The sequence below is a fragment of the Puma concolor genome, chromosome C1 (assembly GCF_028749965.1).
Source record: "Puma concolor isolate L17-30 chromosome C1, mPumCon1.1.hap2, whole genome shotgun sequence".
NCBI classification, from domain to species: domain Eukaryota; kingdom Metazoa; phylum Chordata; class Mammalia; order Carnivora; family Felidae; genus Puma; species Puma concolor.
In genome coordinates this window covers 73,848,934-73,873,805 of record NC_141674.1, presented here as the reverse complement: position 1 = coordinate 73,873,805, position 24,872 = coordinate 73,848,934, and the positions used below count along the sequence as shown (strand labels likewise).

At 38.1% G+C, this 24,872-nt stretch overlaps 1 protein-coding gene across 3 annotated transcripts in view; it reads right to left on the bottom strand.

Annotated features, from left to right (window-relative positions):
• Positions 1-1,196: 1,196 nt before the first annotated feature.
• The window catches only part of HS2ST1 (heparan sulfate 2-O-sulfotransferase 1), a 172,215-nt gene continuing 148,539 nt past the window's right edge, over positions 1,197-24,872 (bottom strand). For 2 of the 3 annotated variants that reach the window (XM_086717462.1, XM_086717463.1), the window contains 4 exons: positions 18,416-18,554; positions 7,792-7,889; positions 6,166-6,323; positions 1,197-5,190 (listed from right to left, as the gene is read on the bottom strand). In XM_086717462.1, coding sequence (XP_086573588.1) covers positions 4,961-5,190; positions 6,166-6,323; positions 7,792-7,889; positions 18,416-18,554 — 625 coding nt within the window. In that variant the 3' untranslated portion in view covers positions 1,197-4,960. The remainder of the gene's footprint in view (positions 5,191-6,165; positions 6,324-7,791; positions 7,890-18,415; positions 18,555-24,872) is intronic. The other variant, XM_025934976.2, reaches the window with a different exon arrangement.

Here is a 24,872-nt window from a genome sequence, read left to right as displayed (position 1 = left end):
AAAATGTGTCGGTCTGTATGTCACAAATAAGCCAGAAAAATCATTACAGACCAGTGATGATGCATACGTTTCTGGTGGCAATAATAATTGAGGCATTCAACACTGAGTCCGCTTGGAAAACGTCCATCAGTGTCAAGGCTACGGAAGAAAATATTAAAACAGGACACCAAACCATTTTTCCCCTTCCCACTGAGTGTTTATTTTATAGCTTTTGCATTAGGTAATCAACTGAAACACTTTTCAACAACAGAAAGCTGGCAGAATGTTAAGGAAAAGGAGTGATTATCTCTCCAACAGATGTGACAAAATGGCTTCAAGTTGGAAACAGTATTGCATAAATGAATCAAGTGAATGGGGGAGGAGGGAGAAGGGAGAGAAAGCCGAGACAGAGGAAGGAGTGAGCATCTTCCGGCATGGATTGTGGGGGGGAAAAGGCACTGTTTAGCTGTCTGTGGCATTCATAAAATAAGAGTCAAAATATACAACCCATGTTCCTCAAAATTACATTCAATGCTGCTTTAGAGATGCTCACGCTCCTGACTCTCAACAGAAAGCTAGGGAAGCTGTCTAAAAAATCAGATCGACAGCACCGGTAGGTCTGAATCATAGGCTCACCAGTTATGTGTTTTAAAGAGATCATCATCATCAGGGTCCTTCTATAAATAGTACTGCAAAGGTCACAAAGCTGCATGAACCTAAATTATAGGATAAATCTGACTAACTGATCGCCCATTACAAGCTCTAAAATTCCCACTGCAGGAAACCAGAAAGTAAGCTCCACTCCAGAGGAGCTGAATTGGCAGTGCATTTGAAACAGGGATGCTTCTCCCTCAAAAGGCTGCCTGAGCAGCAGTTCGGTGGGCTTGGTACAGCAATTCTGCAGAGGGTAAATGGATGCAAAACTCTCACAGCGATTGCCCTGCTTCCTCTCACAGTGAATAGCACTAATTTATGAAGAGGCGGATTTTCAAACCATAAAGTAGAAGCACCTGGGCCTCTTACAGACAAACTTCATAAGAGGTTACAGTACCATACCCTACTTCTCATAATAAAGGCTTCTAGGACCATAGGTGTGGTTGGAAATGATCAATGGGAAAACCTAGATGGCTTACACAGATGTTCTCTACATAGAATTTGAATATAAATTAAAATACCAGCTATGCACTTGGGAACCAGCCTTTAGTTAAATCCTCTAGTGCGTTTAAGAACTTTTATTTCATTTTATTAGAAAAAGAGAATCATCGTCTACAAACTATTTTCTTTCTAACTATGCAAATACAATGAGCAAATCATCTGTAATATCAAAATACTGTTTGTAAACCACTGATGGCACTAACAATTTCAGGAATTTCCAGTAGGACATATATTGAGAAAGAGCAACACCAGATTTCAAATTATAGGCATTAACTGAATTTTAAGACTACAAAATAAAATTTAAAGTTTAAAAGTCAGTAAGTTTAAGTTCTCTGATTTTCAATAATTGAAACCCAATCACCAAGAATTCAGAAGCACCCAGTATGTTCAAAGTTGCACAGATGGGTATGGATGATAGAAAAGTAATCCCCATGCAATATTTTAAGTGTTGCTATCAGATATATTTAAGTGATACTTTACAGATTAAAGCTCCGTAAAACCAAAATATATCCTCCCCATTATATTTTAAAAGTCACAATAATTTATCAACAGTTGCCATTTCACAGCAATTAGAAAACAGGAGTTGATACAAGTTGAACAAAAAAAAAAGTACTTTTTCCTCTTTTAGGAAATAAACATAGATGTACGTACACACACACACACACACACACACACACACACAACATCGTTTTTTTACAATACAGAGTGGTTCATTTGCTTTTGTATTATTAAAAAAAAAATTCCCTATGGTCAAAATACTGAAAAAGCGCAAAGGCTGAAAAAAGGAAACCACATTTGCCACTTTTAAAAAATACATTATTGTCTCAGTGGTTCTATATTTTTATTTTTATTATTAATATAAAGTTAGGTATTACGAGGACTCTGCGGTTGTCAGACTCCTAGGGCTGTACTGGACCAGACGGAATTAAATTTAACCCTTTCTCAGTCTCCAGGAAGGATACTCCCTAACCTATCCTACAAGATGACAGAATAAATGCCTCTATTCCAAACTGTTAAACTGGGAAAGAAAACATGCTCACCTGGAAGCAATCTAACTCATGAAAGTTTATGAATCTGTGGGAGAGACCGCCCGAATGAGAAAGATATTCTTTGGATAGAAGTTAGGAGCTTTTGGAAGTATATAAACTTTTAGGTCACTAGAATACAGATTTAAAAATGATTTTTCCATAAATAATGATCTATTACAGGAGTTGGTAAACTACAACCAATGGTCCCTATCTGGCATGTCACTTGCTTTTGTAATAAAGTTTTATTGGAACACAGCCATGCTCACTCATTTATGTGCTATCTATCCTTGCTTTTGTGTTAACATGACAAGCGTTGAGTAGTTTTGACAGGGACTGTACAGACTGCAAAGCCTAAAACATATACTCTCCGTATCTTCAAAGGAAAAGTTGACTGAACCCATGATGTAGGGCACTCCATACTACTCTAGTTTCCTAAGAGTTAGTGCACCTCAAGAAGATTTTAGCATGTACTCCAAGAGTAACCTGCATACTGGGGGTTCCTTAGCAGAATAAATGTCAAACACATCACCTTAAGGTGGTGCTTTACTTTTGGGCAAGGGAATAATTTGTATAGATTTTCAACAAATATCTGTAAAAGTTCATAAATACACAAGAAAGAAAGAAAGCCAAGTAAGAAAAGTGTGCCTGCCAATGTTCTCTTAATATCCTCCTAGTATTGGAGGTGGGAGGGAAGGGCGCTAAACTGATTCTTTCCACCAACTTCCTTTAGCTTTTCTTTAAATCTACGTTTTTTCATTAAGTAGTGTTCCCTCCTCACCTCCCATACAGTTAATAACCTTTAGAGTAGTCTGCCTAAAATGTTTGCCTAGTTTGTGAGGACTTGTTCAGGAATAGTGTTTATTTAAACTAAACATAGTAAAGATTATTCTTTTAGAAAACGTGTCTAAAAATCTTAGTTACTCCAAGAAGGGAAAGATGGCAAAGAACGCACAGGGTAATGAAACTCTGCAAAATATACCTGAACAACCAGAGGTAAAAAAGAGCTACCATTTCTGAATGGTAATGGAAAATAAAACCAGACAAGTCTCTCCAAAGTTGAAGAGCAAATTGTACCCTGCCCTGAGTCAGCTAAGAAAGTCTTTTTCAAACAGGGAACCTCCTGAACTCAAGCAGCTGTTCATGAATCTTTAAGAGTTAGTTCACAGGTGTTTCGTATTTCCATAGTTGTTGAAACAGAGAAGATAAAACAGAGAAGATATTTATCAAACACAAATTTCTATCAAGATTCACTTTTTTCCCCAACCAGCTAATAAGTGGACTTTTCCCTTTCTTTGTTAAAAAAATGAATGGTAGGAAACCATATGTTAAAGATGTTTCCATAATACCTTACGTTTATATAGCGCATTACAGTTTTCAAAGTGCTTTCACATGCCATCTCATGTAATCCTCACAACACCCCTGCGAGGTAGGTACAGCAGGTATTAGTATCCTCATTTCAAGATGAGGAAATTGAGGCAAAGAGAGGTTAAGTGACTTGCCCAAGATCACCCAGCTGATAAGCGGCAGAGCCAGGACCAGAAATCAAATTTTCTGACTCCTTGTCCAGTACTCCTTCCACTATAGCTACTGCCCCAATTATGAACAATGTACTGTGTATCAAAATTGAAAGGTTACTGAAGTTCATTTCAGTGATGTCTTACCAGTAAAGTTAAATGAGAACTACAAGAACAGTAGGTCTGATGATTTTACTTGACTTCATAAAACGGGTGCAAAACCACTTTTATCTAATTACGTCTAACCTTTTGGTCCAAATACATAAAATATGCAATATTTACAGCATTTTCCTTTCTTTTTTTGTAAATGCAATGCTTTAAAACACATTATAAAGCACCTTAGTAAAAATAGTCTACAAGTAAAAGTACAGAAGAAGTAGGAAAATCCTACCCATACCACAGCTCACTAATGGAGTTATAATATGGAATCACCAATGTCAGTTTACTGCTTTACAAATAACCCATGGGGGAACAAATACTAAACTTACTTTTTTGATATTAATGTGTGGAAGTCTTAAACTAAAACGTCAGCATTCTTTGAAGTGTCTCCCCAGTCTTAGGTAGTGGGGAGACAGGAATGAGAAATACTGCTTTGATTATTTTAAAATTGGTTTTTAACACTAAAGATCTTTTTTTTTTAAAAAACAATATTAAAATGGCCTACATAAATATGGGCAATTCCAACTACAGCAGAGACATTCTCAGCAAACAGGATCAAACATTCCAGTAAATTTCATGAGACAGGATTCACGAAAACAAAGCACACACTGCCCAACAGTTAATAACACTATTTGGTACAGGTGTGTATCTCGAACCTCCAGGTGAAGGTGGAAGTAGCAAATGGACTCATCTTCATTCATGGTTAGTTGGAAAAAAAATGCTTTATCAAAAAGGGAGTATCAGAACTTTTTTGTGAAATTGTATTTAGCCTCTGACTAGACCTGCTCTGTGTTGATTTTTAGGTGATGTGTAGGCTTTTTTTTCCAGGCAGGAGATTATAACTCCCATGAAAATGTAACCAAGGGGGTAAAAGAAAGAAAGAAAGAAAGAAAGAAAGAAAGAAAGAAAGAAAGAAAGAGAAGAAAGAAAGAAAGGCTGAAACTTAAACTTCTCAGGCCACTGAAACTTACCAGCCAGTATCTACTTCCTCGGTGTTTCTGTTTCCTAACTTGGCTCAATACAAATTGTCTTATACACCTATCAGCAACCGAGCTGTAGAGCTGAGAACTAAGGTGAAGACAGGGTCAAAGTTTTAGTTCAAGAATCGAACAGTCACACCTGTACTCAGTTCGATTTAGGGTAAATCTTTTCATAGAAAAAGTTTTGTGCGAGGATGTAGAGGTCTCCGTCTTTTTCTCGTACGGCGTGGGCTCTGATGAACTGGAACTGCTCCAGAGCAAACTCATAGAACTCATTCTCCATTTTCCATATGTCAGACTGCTGCAGTTTTGCAATGGTTTGTTTAGTGGGGAGCTTCTTCTCCGTGGTTTTCCTAAGATGAGATTTCTTTCCTACTTACAAATGAGAAAGAGAAGAGGTAAATACTTGTGAGAACAAATGATGGATGCTTCTTTATGTGAAAAGATGAAGTCAATGTGGCACATTGAAGGGCGGGTAACAACTGTTTTGCATTAATATCATTCAGACAAAAATGGTGCCCTGAACCTACCAGAACTGTGATTTACTCCTTCATAATGTAAATCCTCAACCTGTTTACAGACTTAATTAGCTGTCAAATAATAAAAATAAGGATCACCATCAGTAAAGAGTAGGCTGTCACCTTACATGCTGTAATCTCAAATGCTTGGTGTTCTGACTATTTTTTAAAATATGACAAAATATCTAACTAAATACTAGTTAGATATTCAAATATTCAAACTAAATGCTAGTTTTACCATAACCTGCATTCTCTATGTGTTAGAAGCTAGGGCCCATGCATACTCTAGGAAGAGTTGCTAGACTGCATTTTCGCAAAGAACAGGGGAAAAAAATCAGAATCAGACTGGACCAGAGCACTGTCACTTTTGGCTATGTCACACTGTCAAGGCTGCTGAAGCACACTTAACCATGACAGACACAGCACATGCTGATGATCATCATGAACGTGACTCAGTCTCACCATCCCACCCCTACTTTAAACAGCGTTCGGCCCGTAGATCTAAGGTGCAATATGGTCATAATGTTTGGTATCTGCCATTAGTTAATATTACACATTTCTAACTAAGGCTGGTTCTGCAGATCATATTTTTCCACTATTCCTACAATGCCTTCTAATTATCATCTAATGCATGTTTATTCAAAAAATATTTTGTGCGTGTGTGTGTGCCAGGCACTGTTTTGTATTGAAAATGGTAAGAAGAAATAGGCAATATACCTGCTTTTCTGGACTTATTTCTTGTGCTTTAGTCAAGAAACTGGAATCACACCTATTTTTCAAGTTGCAGACAAAGTTAAGGACAGCTTACAAAAGAAACCCATCCTTTGTATACCTGTACGGTAGAGTTCTGTAGCACCCCTGAAGAACCGGGGCAAAGCTGCCTCCAGTAACATGATAAAATCTTCAAGCTCTTCAGTAACTCCCACCAGAAAGTATTCATTAATTAGGTTATACTTGGCTTGATCCATGGCCCACCTGCTTCCCACATTCCTAAAACCAAAGAAAAGGAATTAAAAACCTGGCTGTGAAATCTGCTAAGGACTTTTGATGCCTCTGACCCTATGTATTATGGAGGAAACAAACACATGTCCATCCAAAGCCTTAATGCTCTTTTATTAATGTTCCTCGTGGGGAGGGGGGTACTTGATTTCAAAGGTCCCTCCCACTTCTATGAATCTATGGAACAAACTAAAAAAGTTCATTTAAAATCTTCTCAATAATGTCCAAAAGAGCAATACCCTTTATTGCTCTAAGGTCGGCAAACTTTTTCTGTAAAGTGCCAGAGAGTAATAAATACCTTAGGCTTTGCAGGCCATATGTTCTTGGTCACAATTATTTAACTTTGCTTTTGCAGAATAAAAACAGACAATAAGTAAATAAATGGAGATGGCTGTGTTCTAGTAAAACTTTATAAAACCAGGTGATGGGCCAAATTTGGTCTCCAGGTTGTAATCTGTCAATCCCTGTTCTAAGGAAATGACTAAAAATTGAGAAGATGTTCTTCCTATGCTTGTTATGCTGTTATTATGCTCTGATATAATCTATTAAGAACTTAAGGCGCATAGTGATCCAGTAACATGTCTCAAACAATGAGGAAAAGAATGAAGGCATTCTTTGCATTTCTCGCCACAGTTTTAAGGAAGATATTAACTTTGTGTTCCTTTCTAGTTTTCCTATTAAAATGATTGATTAGAACATATAAATATGTATAAAAATGTGTCATTTTTTTAAACTGTAAACTCTGCACATGCTGAGGAAATAAACTCTTTATTGAAGATAAAATACCTTTTTATTTTCCACCTCACGTTTATTGGTAAACTAGACCACAACCATAATGTTGGCTTCTCTCAAAGTAAAAAGTCAGTTAATAGTAAAACCTGGTGAATGATTTACCCACTAAGCCTTTTCTTGATCTAACGTGAGTGGCTAAAACAATAAGCTTAGGAGAAAACGAGGTTTATGAAATAACCCCTGAACTCTAAATGAAGAGCTCTGCTGGAATAGGGCAAAACATGTAACACCAAAAACAAAAAAATAAAAACCAGCATCTGATGGGGCGCCTGGGTGGCTCCGTCAGTGAAGTGTCCGATTCCTGATCTTGGCTTGGGTCATGATCTCACAATTCGCGGGCCTGAGCCCTGCACTGGGCTCTGCACTAACAGCACAAATGGGCCTCCATGGAATTCTGTCTCTCTCCCTCTTTCAAAATAAAGAAATAAACTTAAAAAAATAAAAACCAGCATCTGAGAAAACGTTGCAAGGATAAGATGTATGAAGAAACTTTTCAATGCACTTAAAGGTAACTATAAAACTAGAAATTACTTAATTACACGTTATTTTTAGCCTGGTCTTTCACTAATTTCCCTATACCTAGCCCTTGACGAATACATTCACACTTGTGAAATACAGATGCTAGAGAAAACAAAGAAGAGCATCAATTTAAGCTTTATCTCCCTACCAGCATTCCGAGCTGTGGCCGCAGAAGAATGGGATTTGAAGCCAGAGCTTCTCCGGAGCACAGTCTGAGCCGCCCTCAGCTACACATTCATCAAAGGTCTGGAATAAACACAAAGCAGCACACATGAGCCCTAAACCCAGGTCTCACCTATCAACTACCCTAACAGGGTAAGTAAGTCATTGAATACACGAGGAGCAGCAGGTGGAACGAGCTAGTGAACTAAAGAGATGGGTGGGTTATGAAAATATACTTAAGATACTGAGGAAAATACATGGATTTTCCTCCCGTCTTTGTTTTATGCCAATCAATGTATATAAGAGGGCTTTTTTTTTTTTGACTGCATGACTTGAACCCTCTCCCCCACTTCAGATAATTTGTCCTTGAGTGTAAATACTGGTTTATGTTGAATTTGTGTATTTGTAATTTCTATCCCCCTTAGGAAATTAAATAAAAATAAAGCTAAAGATACTCTATGTGAAATAACCATTTGAGAAGAATATAAAGTAGGGCTACACTTAAGTCTTCTCTCCTTTTCTCATTAAAGCAAACAAAAGCTCGTTGTACAAAAAGCAGAAATGACCTCAGACACTTATGACTTGCGTGCCCTCCTGTCCATGGTATCTGACTGAATTAATTAAAAGGGAAAGAGACTCACAGGGTATGAACGTAAAATTAATCAACTCCACTTCCTCAAGCACTTACTATCTGCCACAGGCATTTTAACAGTAGGCCCTGTCTACCTGAAATGACACTGAGATACCAGAGAGCAAACTTGGGAACTCGGGTTGTGGTGATGAGACACCCACAAATGCCACCTGTTATTTCTGAGAGGACAAAGTGTGAAAGAGTGGAGTCAAGGCTCTTGAGTTTCTGGAAGCAGGTTTGACCATATTTCAAGTAAGTCTTTAAGGACTCCAAACCTCAGTTTCTAATCTATGCAATTAGATAAACTCAAAGGGCCCTTTCAACCAAAAATCTGAGAACAGGGCAAAAAAATCTTTACACCCAGTGTTGGGTGGTCTCTTTATTCTGGCAACATTCAAAAGACAACAGCAAACACAGTCCACAATCTGCCCATTTCTTTTACCGATGACCTCTTCCATGATACAGTAAAAAGATCTATGACTTGGGTTTGAACCCTGAACCCAGAAAATCTAAGTTTTGTGTTTGTTCCTTATCTAAAAAAGCAGGACAGGATCTTACTTTGAGGAAGAAATAAAATCATGGATGTAAAAGAATCTACCACAGCGACTGGTTCACTGCAGGCATTTGATAAACAGAATGTATCTATGTCTGTGCTTGTCTCTCTCCCCTCCTCCCTAATAGTCAAGTACAATGTCTTGTTGGTTCTTGTTCTCCTTGACCTTCACAGCATTTGACCACCCTCTCCTTTCTGAAATCTCCTGGTCTCTCTGTCCCTAAGAGATTCTTGTTTACTTCTTTGGACACTGCCCTTTCTGGCTTTGCTGGTTCTCTGTACCTTTCTGAATGTATTATTATTATCTTCTTTGAAGGCATGTTTTGGTCCTCCTAATAGTTACGGAAATTCATCTCAACTATCTTCTCTTTGCCCACTCCCTTCCTTAGCTTATTCACATTTCCTACTTCCTTGGCTTCATTTATAATTTCTAGGCAAAGAACTTCCAAATCTGTACCTCCAGATCCATTACTTTTCATCTTCTAATACCTCGTGTGCATTTTCATTTGAATTTCCACTATTACCTCATACTCAATACTTCAGGCAACAGAATTACACTGCCTGTGTAATTCAGACTGAAGATCTCAGAACATTTCCTAACACTTCCTTCTTCTCTCTCCCCTAACATCATTGAGGTCATGTCTTTCCAATCTATCTTTTCTTTTTTCAACCTTGCTTTTATCAGGGTCCCACAATGCTGTGTTTCCATTGTTACAATCACTTTCTAATGGGCTCCCCACCTTCCTCCCTTCAACCTGTTCTGTACAGGCATCAGATTAGTGGAAGGAGTCACTTGTAACTTCCTCTACTCAGAAACCCTCAATGGTTTCCGGTGTGTCAACAACAACAAAAATCCAAATTTTTTATTCTGGCTTTAAGAAATGCTTCATACTCTGCCCTCAATATGCTAGTCTAGCTCATCGCCATGTGTAACTTCCATCTTTACCAGATTAGCCTGTTTTGTAGTTTCTCAAGCATGTGATATGTACCTTAAATCTATATACTTTTGTTGACTACATTTACTTCCTCTGAAAGTGCCTTCCTTCTACCATTGTAGTTTACTTGAAGCTACTCTCTCCAATGATTCTGGCCCAAAGTGACTCTTACCTTCTTTGGACTCATATAAATTAATGATATACTGCCTTGTAATAGCCATCTCTTAGGATCCAGATATGTGTATCTACATATATATCCTTACCTGAAGAACTTGCTTCATGTACTTTTTTTTTTTTTTTTTATGTGTGTTATGTTCTCTCTCCTCAACTACAAAGAGAAGTTCTTTGAGGGATCATGCAGTATGCATTTGTGTCCTTTACCGCACACAATCTACTGCCAAGCAAATTGTCTGCATAATCAGTAGTTGTAAATGCACTGCAGGGAACTTACATAAATACTAAAGGCACAGTTCCAGTGAGGACGAAGATAGGGGCAGTAACATCTTTTCATGAAGCATTTTGACAGTCCTTAGAGTTCTCTCAAATTCTCTTAGGATCTCTCTATAGCTAGATACACAAACACAAATTATATATACACAAATAAAGTGAAAACACCTCAGTTTACTCTTCAGACTCAATAAACCCCATTTTAGTGGCCATAACGTTATTGCTCAATCTTACTAGATGGTCTGACTTAGATGTGCTGGCCTAAATCACTTCCTAAAAAGTAGTTTTATTATCATTTATGCCAACTTGTAGCTCATAAAAATAAAACAACTGATGTATGTATCTCTACCATGTTCCAATTTCCAAGAAATCTTTGGCTCAATGAACTGAGTGATGATATATTGGAAGGTTTCTGACTCCATGCCTATCCAATTTAAAAAAGATCCTAGATCATAGTGAGGTGCCTCTGAAGCTCAGAAGAAGCACTCTGCTTCTTTACGCCTCTATCTGATTAAAGTCCCAGATAGAAAATAAATGAATTATTAAGGTGATTGTGGGTGAATGCACAATCTCTACCACCATTTTGTGTAAGACTCAAACATTAAAAAGATTTTGCTTAAATATAAGAAACTAGGATATTAAAATACTGCAGTATTTTTTCTTCCTTTTTTAATTTTTAAATTTTTAAGTGACCTCTACACACAATGTGGGGCTCGAATTTACAATCCTGTGATCAAGGATCATATGCTCTACCGACTGACCAGCCAGGCGCCCCTAAATGCTACAGTATTAGAAATTTCCAGAGTTGCTCTGTGGACAACTTTGGGAATTTATCCACTATTGGAATTAAAACAGATTAATGAATAAGCATGTATTAAATTCTATAGTTAGCCAACTCCTAATTCCTGTGCTCAACTCTTGAAGTATTTTTGTATTTCAAATAAAAAAAATGTGTAGATATTCTTCAAATCTACTTTTGGCCAGTGATTTTAAATCTGCTAGCCCATTCTGGGAGTCTCCCAAAATCCATTCTTCCAGAGTCATAGAAATTTACCTTCTCTTACAGTTAGGTATAGCCATGTGACTAAGCTCCTGTCAGTGCATTGGAGGCAGAAGTGATGTGAACAGGTTCTGGGTCATTTGGTTATTAAAAGGAAACTGCGGGGCTCCTGGGTGGCTCAGTCGGTTGAGCGTCCGACTTCAGCTCAGGTCATGATCTCGTGGTCTATGAGTTCGAGCCCCATGTCGGGCTCTGTGCTGACAGCTCAGAGCCTGGAGCCTGCTTCAGAGTCTGTGTCTCCCTCTCTCTCTGCCCCTCCCCCGCTCATGGTCTGTCTCTCTCTCTCTGTCAAAAGTAAATAAAACATTAAAAAAAAAATAAAAATAAAAAAAAAAAAGGAAATTGCTTGCCTTCTACTTCCTTTCTTCCCACAAGCGAGAAGGCAGATATAGTGGTGACCCAAATCCAACCAAGCACATAAGGACAATGTCTTAAAGAACAGCACAATAACAATATGGAAGGAACCTAGGTCCCTGAATAACAGTGCGGAGCTTAGTTGCTCTAAGAGCCTGGGCCCCTCACTTTTAGGGTTTTAAGTATAAAAATATTATTTAAATTATTTGGACTTCTTTCTTTTAGAAGCTTAGCATCTATTTTAACTAATTCACCTACCAAATATTTTATTAGACAACATAAAGGTGGAAAAACAGATAGGGTTTTGCCTATGTGGTTCCTTCTTATCATTTGGGGGCAGAGTTTTGCTCCCATCAACTAAAAGAGACGATCTAAACATGGCTAGTAGCAAGGAAGACGTGGAGGAAACAACGGACTATGAATAATAAAAAACTGGTGAATGTACATGAGTGTGCCATGTCTTAGCATAACAGAAATTCTCCCATTTCTACATAAATATCTGATGAATAAAGTAAAGCATTTCCTAGCAAGAGAAACCAAATTAAGATAACTCAATACCACCTTTAGCACATCACCCTGATAAACTGGTCCACTAAGATTTTAATCAAGATGAGCTGTTTCACTGACTCCTCTACAGTGACATTAGTACTTGGGTTTCTGTATTCATAGCAGAACATGCCATTCAAATGCATGGTCATCAAAATTTTCCTGCTTACCTGCTAGCTTTTATTAGCTTTGAACACATTTTGGTCATATTTCAGAAATAGGATTTTCTATACATAAATCTTTTTCTCTTATAAAATTTCAAGTCCTTAAGATAAAAGGCAAAAACAAATAAAAACACTCCAGACTCTGTTCCTCTCCCACAAAACCTGGTTCAGTACACCAAAGAAACAAAAAATTATGATCACCTTTTTCACTTAAAAGCCATCTTTGTTTAGAAAGAACAATTTTTTTGTCGACAAGATACAGATATTTTTAAAAGCATGAAAGTCCAAATATTCTCTAGACTATTTAGATTATTAGTTTAGATACTTAACTCTTAAAATTGAAGTTTAAAAAAATTAATCAAAATTTGATGCTTGATAGTGATGACAATTATATTTACATTCAAACCCTTTTCTGCAAATGAACTTACATAGAAAACCAAAGCTAAGAGTAAGCTCCCTCAATTTCCTGCTTAGACAAAAGCTTATCTGCATCTCTAGCCCCCTGCTGCCCTCATATTTAAGGAGGTGTTTCCTTCTCCTATCTTTGAATACCATCCTCACCCCTTTCTAAGACCATGCTCTATCAATTTTCTCTACTCTCCTGTATCACCCATCACCCCTGCTCCCCTTGGATACATAATATGCCCAAGTGTCTGTCATCTTAAAGAAACATTTCCTGATGTGTTTTGTTCCTTCTAAAGCCAAACTTCTATCTCAAGAGTAGTCTTTCCTCTCAGTCTTAACTTCATTTCTCAGTTACTCCTTGACCCTTTGGATTCTACTTATATTACTTTCTCAAACATCCCTAATGACCTCCCCATTGACAAATCTAAGGGACAGTTTTAAATCCCCAATGCGCTAACTTCTTTGCAATGGAAATTATTTTCCCACCTATTTCAAGGACCTCATTCAAGGACCTGATTCTCTGGACCTCAGTCCCCCTGGCCGTGCTCCTCTTTCTCTGCCTACCCCTTAAACGCCAGCAGTCCCCAGAACTACATACTTGCTCCCCCTCACTTTCTTCTTTCTTTTTCATTTGGTCCTCTTTTCACATTCTGTATGTCTTCCAAGTGCAACTTCATTCAATCTCTTGTTTCAATTCCCACCTAATGTTGCTAACTCCCAAATCTGTAGTTTAGTTTAGACTTATTTCTTGAGATACAAATACAATTTCTAGTGGCTAACTCCACTTACTTCTACATGACTAAAGATAATGTCCAGTTTGAACTCATCATCTCTTTCTTAAACTCCTGTTTTCTCTCTTTTGGTGAAAGGAAACACCTATGGTTCAATCAGAAACCTGGGAAGAAGACAAGTCAAGGCTGACTCTGGGTTGTGTACCTTTTACTGAGCTGTAAAGAATTATATTGCTTTCCTGTGATGCTTTTTCTATATAATAAAATACTTTCTGTGCAAACAGTAATTTCTCACATGCCTTTATGAGACAGAATAGTAAAATTCATGCTCTATATACAAACCATGGTCAGGGGGTTGTGAATTGCTAAGAACTTCGGAGGCGATATTTTGTAAGTTAATGGCAGGATCAGGTAGTACGGATTTCTTCTAAACTCATTACTATCTTTTATAAGTTAACACATATTTTGAGGTAGAATATTCTAAATTCACTATTATACAGCAGCTGTCAATTAAGTCTAGTTAATTTAGAGTAAGAAATAAAAAGAATACAAATTGGGGTAGGAATTGTAATCCCTGGGACCACTGAGTACTTAACAACATAAACTGACTCTCCTTCAGATTGTTATTACAGCAAGTTAACTACTCTAAGAATAACCCCACCTTGGTGTTCTGCTAATAAAACAATAGTTAATAAAAAAATGTTTAACAATCTATAGGGGAGTTCAAACCTGAAAGATTTATAAAATAAATTTTACATATTTAGAAAATGTGAGTGATGAGAATTATAGGTGCAGTTAATATTATTTAGAAGCCACAGGAAGGCCTACATTGAAAGAAGGACTGAGAGAGAAACCATGGTTATTCAAACTTGGATATTTGGTAGATATTTTCTCCAAATCAACAGTGTACCTGTCACTCGGCAGAAAACGACAGTGTTAGTAGCTCAGTGTTTTCAAATGGTGACATCTGGCAATGTCTGGAGACATTTTTGGTTTTCGCAGTGGGTGGCGGTGGGGGGGGGGAAGGGGGGACAGGATGCTGCTAGTCAATGATCAGAGCTGCTGGTAAACATCCTACATGTATAGGCAGCCCCTCACAACAAGCAGTTGTCTGGCCCAAAACAACAGTGTTGAGGCTGAGAATTCTGTGGCAGTGACAAAAGTTAAGCTTTCAAACAAAAAAATAAAATTTCAGAAAACTTGATCTGCCACCGTAAGTTTGACAGTTTCCCAATACTTAAAGACTTCTCTGATGTGATCAGTGGTGATATTAATGAATAGTCTTATATTCTGGTACTATATAATCAAATGCGTCAACATTTGGAAGGTCCACATAACTCAGTGTGTGTGAATATGTTTCCAATGACCAATGCATGATGTTACAAAATTATGCTCTGTTAAAAAATCCATTCAAAGTATAAAATGTATCAATGGATTTTAATGTAGCAGAGCATAAAAAGTTCACCGCTGTGTTTTCAGATTCCGCACTTCAAAGACTTTAAGAAACTACTACTTGCCAGGTTTTAGTGTAATATTAAGAAGAACATCTATAATCTTCTAAAAAGGCTATTAAAATCCTCCCTTTTCCAATTACGTATCTGTGCAAATCTGGATTTTCTTTATATACTTCAACCAAAGGAACATATTCAACAGACTGGTTCAGTAGCAAATATGAAAATCCAACTGTCCATATTAAGCCAGATATTGTAAAAAAACTTGCAAAAGTGTAAGATACAACTCTGTATTTTTTTGAAAATGGTTATTTGCACTAAAATATATTATTTATGATACCATATGATGGGCTTCCAACTGTTACCTTTAAATTAATATTTTCTAAATTTCCCAGCAAATTGATACATTTATTGATACTGCTAAATATCAACAGCTGTAACCCACACAAACAAAAGCTTTTTCCAGATCCTTAATAATTTTTAAGAGCAAAAGGAGATCTGACACTATGAAGTTTGAGAATCACTGATTTCTCTATATAGGTTTTTATTGCTTATCTTTAGGTTATTTAATATCCCTACTTTCCAGATGCTGGCCAGAGATTATACTAAAGCAAAACTCCAGTTACAAAATACAAAGAACAGAGTATTTGAAATTTCCCAAATAAATCTTTTGTTCCTTACAAGATCAACTGAAAGCTGTCATAGGCATGCATATGCCTGAAATGTGTTTGAAATGACTGTTTGGCAGTGTAAGGAGGGAGCAATGTAGATTACGGAGTACTGCAGTTTAAAACATAATAGTTGCATATTATCTGATATGCTTCCAAGCATCACTTGAGATGTCAACAATATACAGTTTAATGGAAGTGAAGCCAATGCAAGGTATTTCCAACCTTTGCCAGGTACTTCCTGCATCATTACAGCCACCTTTTAATCCCCCTTATCTTCAAGTGCCCTGCCATTTAAAAAATGTTATATGCCATGCAGTCTTATCAACTCTACGGATACGAGTTTATTAATTAATGAAAGCTCTTGCCAGTTAGATATGGAGTTATTTGTAATAAAACAACATCATACAGGTTTAGGTCCGAGAATGTTGCCAACACTTGTGTCATGAGAAAGAAGCCAAATTATTAAAAATGTATATTTCAATACGTTTCAAGACCAAAAAGTCCATTTTGCCTATCATAAGATGAAGTAATTGTTGTAATAAAGCATTTGTATACGGCCCTGTACTCATGAGAATTAAGGTAATAGCATTGTGTTGATGTTACTAATATTACATCTAAATACAGATATGTATTAATATGTATTTTATGATGACATAAAAAGACAAAAACAAAAACAAACCAAGCCCTATAATATCAGGGGGAAGAATGGTTAAGTCTCTAGGCTTGAGAGGGCGTATCTACTTGAAACTTTCAAATATGAAAGGAAAATGCCTGAAGTTTTCTGTGGGGATTGAAAATGCCACTTTGGAACAACTCTCACATACAAATGTTGGGTAACATCTGGCATTCCCTCCCTCCTTTATAAAGGGTACAGGGGGCTTAAGACTGTGAGCTCTGGAATTAGAGTACTTGGGTTTAAATTCCAGCTCTACCATTTACTGGTAGCATTAACACTGGGCACGGTACTTAACCTTTCTGTGCCTCAACTTCCCCATCTGTAAAGTGGAGACAATAACAGTACCCACCCTACAGAAATGCTGTACAGGCTACCTGAAAAAATACATATATATAAGTTAAAACAGTACCTGATGCACAATAAGCACTCAATAGATGTGAACTATTATTGTTGTTATATTAAGTGTTATTATTACCTAATTCCCCAAACTACATAGGGCAGCAACCACTAAACCATGGTATCCAGGGCTGACAGTGACAGACAGTGCATGTAGGAACCTCTGTGACTGTAAATCTTTTCCTTACTGACATTAATATTCCTTTGGTCAAAGGAGGGAGATGAATACTAACATTTACTGAGTGAAAAGAGTGTAAATGAGAAGGCTAAACTTTTAAAACACTAAAGGAAGGAAAGGAGAAAGAAGCATTAAAGTGAATTTAGAAATAACTATCAATAAACTGTGAAGTACTAGGTCACAAAAGAGTTTTATTATTAGATTTTATAAAGAAAGTAAATAAAAGGAAATCACCCACTCAAGTGACACAGAAAGCCCATCTAACTTAAGAGAAAAAGTAATTGTTGGATGTTAATTATTATATCCAGTATCTAGCATCATGATTACGCAATTCTTTACGTAAAAGAATACATTAAAAGGTGTAGAATTCACTCATTCAACTCATTTGCCAGGCACTTAACAGATGAACTGGGCACTGTGCTAAACACTAGGGAAACAGGGAGGAATGAAATATAGCCCTGCTTCAGGGAGTTGACAAGCTTTTAGAGAAGACATACATGTAAACAAATAACTCAAATATCACAAATAAATGCTTTAAAAAGGGGTCTGAATGGAGTGCCCTGGGAGCCTTAAAAAGGACACAGCTAACTGCTTATGGGGCACCAGAAAAGACTTTGTCTAACAGTTAACATTTGAGCTGGACCTTAAAAGTGGACAGTTTCCCAGAGTGAAGGAGAGACATTCTAAATATGGGGACAACACGTGTGCCAAAATTATGAAGGAATAATAAGTTTGGAGGACGGTGACATTTCATGTGGCTGAAGCACGGGTGCCTGAGGGAAAATGAGGCAGGAGAAGTCGGTCTTGGGTTTCATCAGATGGTGTCTCCTGTGCCTTGGGCAGACTTGTGAGCAATGGGGTCCCAGTAAAGGTGTTCCACCAGAAAACTGACAAATCAGTTTGGTTTCTCAGAAAAATAACTCTGGTGCTACTCCGGAGGAGCACTTCAATAGAAGACAACCCAAATCTGAATGTGCTTATTAATAAGTAAGATTATTCGCATCTTGCCTGAAGAAAACAGCTGCTTTGGCGAAACAGTGTTCCTAAACCAATGAGCACAAATCAATATAAACTGCCATCATTAAGACTAAGAGAACCAAAGTACTTACTCAAAACCATCATACGAATGAATAATTATAATGGTCTCATAGAAAACGGTTAGTTAGGACTATTGTAAAAGAAATATTCAGCTCTAGAACTAAGGTAAAATATTTTTTAAATGACAAAAAATTATGTGTACTCCAAAATATCAACTATATTTTACTTTTGCTTCTTTATACTTTTGGGTTCTTTTCAAAATTTCCACAATAAGCTAGTAGTACCTTCATAATGAATAATAAATTTTAAAGGCAATTATTCATTGCAGTTGATAAACAATTACCTTCAGAAACATCTTAAAACTTAACTATTACCTTTTTGTCTCCTTGTTTTCGTCTTCTTAACCCTGGTCTATAATCATCTCCGAATCTCAGAAAATAATAGTAAGAAACTAGCCTCTCAATAGGATCCCTTATAACATTAATGTAAATTGGCTTCTTCTTCACACCAAATCTGAAACAGAACAAAACGTAAAAGGTGAAATCTATATTGTCATTTGTTTTGGGGTGTCCTGAAATTGTAAGTTTGAGGTATTACTTCTATACGGAAAGAAGAATGTGCATTTATTTAAATAAAATAGACTATGTGGAGATTAGGAAACAGTTTATGATTATTTGTTACAATATAATAACCAGGAAATAAGAATTTAAAAATCACTGCTGAAGATAAAGAAGGGAAATTTGAACAAAAAGAATTTTTTAAAATTTTACTGGCAAGAATTACATAAAACATCTTAATTTTATATAGCAATGATTTCTCATTTCTGGCCCACCAAACCAGACAAACATTATCAACGGATACAGCATTAGGTCCACACAATATGACCACTGGAGTAAACCTTCTGCTCTTGCTGATTTTATTTTTATTATTATTTTTTTAAATCTTCATTTATTTTTGAGAGAGAAAGAGAGAGCGTGAGCTAGGGAGGGGCAGAGAGAGAGGGAGACACAAAATCTGAAGCAGGCTCCAGGCTCCGAGCTGTCAGCACAGAGCCCGACACAGGGCTCAAACTCATGGACCGCGAGATCATGACCTGAGCCGAAGTCGGACGCTTAACCAACTGAGCCACCCAGGCGCCCCATGCTCTTGCTGATTTTAAAGACAAGAGTGAAAGCCATTTGGTTTCAGCACTGTTTCCTTGGGGAATGAGAAAGAGTTGAAGGAACAAAGGAAACACAGAAGGCTTTTACTTTAGCAACCCATGCAGCCCCTAGAATTGTCCAGCTGGCTCCTGTTCTAACATCCTCACTTGTCCCAGTCTTGAAACCTTCGTGTTATCTTGATCTCTACTTTCCTTTATTCTTCACTTAGTACAGTTACCAAGTCCTTTGATTTTTTCTGCTGTTGGCTTCCCCACAGATCTGTCCTGTCCTCATCATTCCCTTCCTTTCCACCACCGCCCTCTCCCAAGGTCTCTGGTTTGGATTACTGCAATAACCTTGCTGGTTTTCTTGCATCAGTGTTTCTCCCTTCCAACCTACCTTTTAGAGCAATTCCCAACTGATATTCCTAAAACACCATTTATTAGATCACTCCTCTTAGAAACATGAAATAACTCGAATCCAAACTCCTTTGCCTGGCTGCTAACGTCTTCTGGCCTATGTCTCAGGCACCACCTTATTGACCTAACTGTATTTTTAACTGTCCTCAAAGAAGAAGCCAGCTATCTGTTATGGTTAGGCCCACCTCTTCTACCTCCCCCAACTTATCACAGTTACTCCTCTTCCTCCTTGCGTGCCTTCGCTCATTTGGTCTTCCTTAACCAGAATGCCAGTCTCATTTTTCCATTTTTTTCTGTCACATTAACTAATTTAAAGAAACACTTTTTTGCCTATGCCAGCACTATTATAATATGAAGAGTACAGTCCCGGCAAAACAAATTCCTTGGCTTTGTGGAGCCAACGCTCTACTTGGGAGAGACAACATAAACATAGTAAAAAGTACTAAGGAAAAGAATGAAGGGAAAGGAACAGGGACTGCCAGGAGAGGTGGGAAGGGTACAATTCAGAAATAGGGTTTTCCAGGAAGGCCTCACTACATGATAGGAGGGAGCCATGTAGATGAAAGTGTTCCAGGAAGATGGAACTCCAGGACTATGAAGCCCTTGAAGCAGCTAGGTGCCAGGTGTTCTCAAGGAGTAGCAAGAGGGGTCTGGCTGCAGCAGAATCAGAAATGGAGAGAGAAGGGGGTGGGGTGGAGGAAATGCAGATCACGTGGGCCCCGTAGATCTTGATGAGCATCAGGACGGCAGCCTGACTGAGTCAGCAGGGAAGTATCATTATGGGATGTAATGCACAGCATGGTGACTGTGGTTACCAACACTGTATGGTAAACTTGAAAGTTGCTATGAGAGTAGATTTTTGAGAAGTTCTCACCGTAACAGCAGCAACAAGATGGAAATTATTTGAGGGGAAGGATGTGTTAACTAACCTTATTGTGGTAAACATTTGACAATGTATACGTGCATCAAATCATCACATTGTACACTTTGAACTTACACAACGTATATCAATATATCTCAATAAAGCAGGAGGGCAAAAAACCACCATTGGCTGCTGTTTTGGAGCAAACACAGAGGGCTAATAACGCAATCTTGTAAAGTCTAGACAGCCTGTGGCACACGGTACTATCTGCTTTCACGGACACCTGCACCCAGGAGCTACTGCTCTCAGGCAAGTCTATCCACTGCTTATCTTACTCGTGCTTGTCTTATAAGTTGAGCATTTTCTCCTTAGCACCATGATCAACCATTTGAGAATAGGCACAGTACTCTACATTTCTTTTTATAGATTTCACAAGGCCTAGTATACATAAATACTTGCCCACTGATTAATTAGTACTAATTTGAAAGATTAGAAAAATACTAACAATCTCTCTGAAAATAAGAATCACGATGAGAAATGATAAAACTAAGCCTGGGTTGTAGGACTCTGGTAAGAGACAAGTGAAAGTTGCTTATTCTTTTAAACCACTCCTGGTATGTCCACTCATCTGTCCACAGAAACCTTCATTTTAGTGAACAGCTTAGAATTTAAATTTCCCCTCTTACTAAAATCTTTTTCCGAAGGCACTAAAAAGCAAATAGCTAAACTAACCAACCATGTCTCCCCCTTATTTCTGCCTACTGCAATCAATGTCTTACACACAGCGGGCATTCTATAAATGTTTTATACTTAATTCTTAAGCAAATGAGTAGTGAAAGAGACTACAGATAAGAGAAAAAGCAAGGTGCCTGGATGACTGGATTCTTTCAGTCTCTAAATTACTGAAAATTAACTAAACAGGAAGTTTCTAACCTACAAATAAGCTGTATTCTACAAGAACCGTTGTGTGTGTAAAAAGTGGTCAGCTGTCTTGAATTTCAGTTCTTTTCTCACCATTAACACTTAAGGGCACTAAAATTTGTGTTCACATGGAAATACTGAAAACTACAGAGAATCCTTTTGTAAAACATTAATTACAATATTACAGTTGTGAATTGTTGATCAGAATTGGGATGCATTTTTTTAAGTGAACAACTCATAAAACTATAAAACCAATAATGCAGTAAAAATGTTTTTCACAATGTTTTAAAAGAGGAAACAATATCATTACAAATATATGGCACTGTCACACTGGGTATTACAGTAGAAGCTCCGTGAGGGCAGGACTGTTTCCCTCTTGTTCATGGCTTTGTTCCTAGTATTCAGCACAGTGCCAGACATACAAGTGTCAAATATCACAGAATTACATTGAACAGACTATTGGGAAGTAACCACTTAGGAAGCCTTTCGGTGGGACAGTGCACTCAGCAGTGAGAAGAGGTGGGGAGGCATCAGGAATACACAGGTGCTACATGAAATAAGTGGAAAGTCTTGTAACAGGAAGCAACAAGGAAGGGAAAGTACAAGATCGTGGGGTAAGGGCTCCAATCTTCAGACTGTGGGATTTCCTGGGAACCCCCTTACCATCTTCTCCATTATTAGCCACTGATGACTCTGAGTCATTCTCTTGGGAATTACCTCCTTCCCGTATCATCTTCCACCACTGCTTCCTCTTTTTTCCTTCCCCCTAGTCCCCAACATGTGGGACAGACAGCAATTCTTACCAAGTGGCAGTGAAAAGGGGATATGGCACTTTACCAAATTCTCCTTGCTGTCTGGAAGATGACTTTCTGGAACATGGCTTTGGATGGCATTTACCTGTATGAAGTATGATTTCAATGAAATACATGAATGAATGAATGAATGAATGAATGAATGAATGAATGAAACTCATTCTGAAGATGGATAAGACTACTGTTTATAAGGTAGGGTATGGTTATAAGGTAGGATATGGCTATATAGACAAGAAAGCAAGAGATTCTAACAGAAAACAGGCATGGTAAAAACAGCATCTGGACTGTTTAGCTCAGCTGGTTAGGAAACAGGCATACTTTTAGGTTTGTGGGTTTAATTCTTTTGCCAACCAGGTAGTTTTGTACAGGGGGAAGTGTTCTATGGTTGTAAACTCTGCCTTTAACCTGACCAGGCATCTGAACTGTTCCTCAGGAGGGCTCAGGTGGAAGAAGAGACAACCCATCTTCATTCCAAAGAAATATAAACTATTATTATTGACCTGTTAGAACATGATCTTCCTAGGAAAAGAACAGCATCATTTGGTAGGCATCTGTAATGTTCTATAAAGATCAAAAGGCAAAAGTCTAATGTGAGCAGCAGGTTGGTAAGAAGACATTTTAGGAACCTTGCTCTTGCCACATCAGCATATGTGGAGTGACAAAGCATGGACACAAACTCGGCTCGTTTCTTTACAACCACACCCTACATATTTCGGATAGATGAGCAGGCATCAAGAATTGTCAATAGAGCAAGTACATACCCAGAACATCTGAAAGGAACCTTTTCAACAAGCTGGACAGATCTCAAAGAGGGCTGACCAGCCTTCAGGAAGCACAATGCTTTATGATTTCTGCTTCATACTAGGTGTAACATCTCTAGGAAAGCAGCAGTCTCACAGCTTAGATGGGACACTCCCATCTAATATATATTTATTCCAGACTCTCTTAGCCCTAAAGGGTTCACAGAAATTTCAAATCCTCCCCAGTGTGGCAGGTTCCCAGTGTCTTGTTTTGAAAATAGTATATGACCTGTTGGTATTTGTTGGTTCTGCTGGTGATGTTGTGATTTTTGTAGTAATTATTTATCTCTTAAAAAGGGCATTCATCTACTATGCGTCTACTAAAATAGCCCAAATTTAAAAAAAAATTAAAAAAAGGTCTAACAATACCAAATGGTGGCAAGAATACACAGCACCTGGGCCTCCCATACATTGTTGGTGAGATTGCAGAGTAACACAGCCACATGAAAAAAGTTCTGCAGTGTCCTAGAGTTAACCATAAAATCTAGCAGTCCCACTTGTAGCTTTTACCCAAGAGAAACGAAGACATACGTTCACATAAAACCTGAATGCAGGGGCGCCTGGGTGGCTCAGTCGGTTAAGCGTCTGACTTCAGCTCAGGTCATGATCTCACGGATTGTGGGTTCGAGCCCCATGTCGGGCTCTGCGCTGACAGCTCAGAGCCTAGAGCCTGCTTCGGATTCTGTGTCTCCCTCTCTCTCTGTCCCCGCCCTGTGCACGCTCTGTCTCTCTCTCTCTCTCTCTCCCTCAAAAATAAAGATTAAAAAACAAAAACACAAGAAAACCTAGGTGCAAATGTTTCCGCAGCTTTATTCATAATCAACAAAAGCTGGAAACCCAAGTATGCAGAAACTGGTGAATGGATAAAGACTGTGGCATATGCACACAATGGAATACTACTCATCCAAGAATTAACTACCAATATGCATAAATATGCATAAATTGGATGCATGTCAAAAGTCTATGCTAAGTGAAAGAAGCCAAACTCAAAAGACCTGGTGACTAATTAAAAAGTATGTGGTGAAGAAAAGGGTTGTCCAAGAGGACTCTAGGTTCTGGCTTCGATGTCTTGATAAATAAACACAGGTAAACTTCCCAAAAGGGAATAATGGAGGCAAACACAAGAGTCTTGAGCAATACCTTAGCTGGGAATAGGAAGGGCCAGCACAGATTCAGGTAGGGAGAAGAAGAAAATACCGGTAGGACAATGTGGTAAATGAAAGGAGACAGAATTTTATTTTTTTATTTTTTTTAAAATTTTTTTTTAATGTTTATTTATTTTTGAGACAGAGAGAGACAGAGCATGAACAGGGGAGGGCCAGAGAGAGAGGGAGACACAGACTCTGAAGCAGGCTCCAGGCTCTGAGCTGCCAGCACAGAGCCCGACGCGGGGCTTGAACTCACGGACCGTGAGATCATGACCTGAGCCGAAGTCGGACGCTTAACCGACTGAGCCACCCAGGTGCCCCAAAAGGAGACAGAATTTTAAAAGAACGTTAACACTGCTTTGCGTGAGACACAGAACCTACTGCTTCATATACATTATCATATTTAATCCTCACAACCACCACGAAGTAGTTACTTTAATTATCTTCACTTTATAAACGGGGAAAACGCAGACCTGAAGTAACGTGCTGGTAAGGAACCGAAGGGATTTAATTGCAGGTCTGGCTGGCTTCAGAGACAGCTCCCTAGCAGTCTACGGGATCAGTGTTGCAAAAAGGGCTGGTGGTACGAGGTCAATAAAAAGGCAACTCTCGCATATGGCCTGTAATGATTAAAATAAGGAATGTTTCTCTAGTGTTGTGACGTATTTGTTGAAAGCTATAGAAAATGGTGCTGACTTCAACCGGCTCAGGAGAGAATTACAAGGTA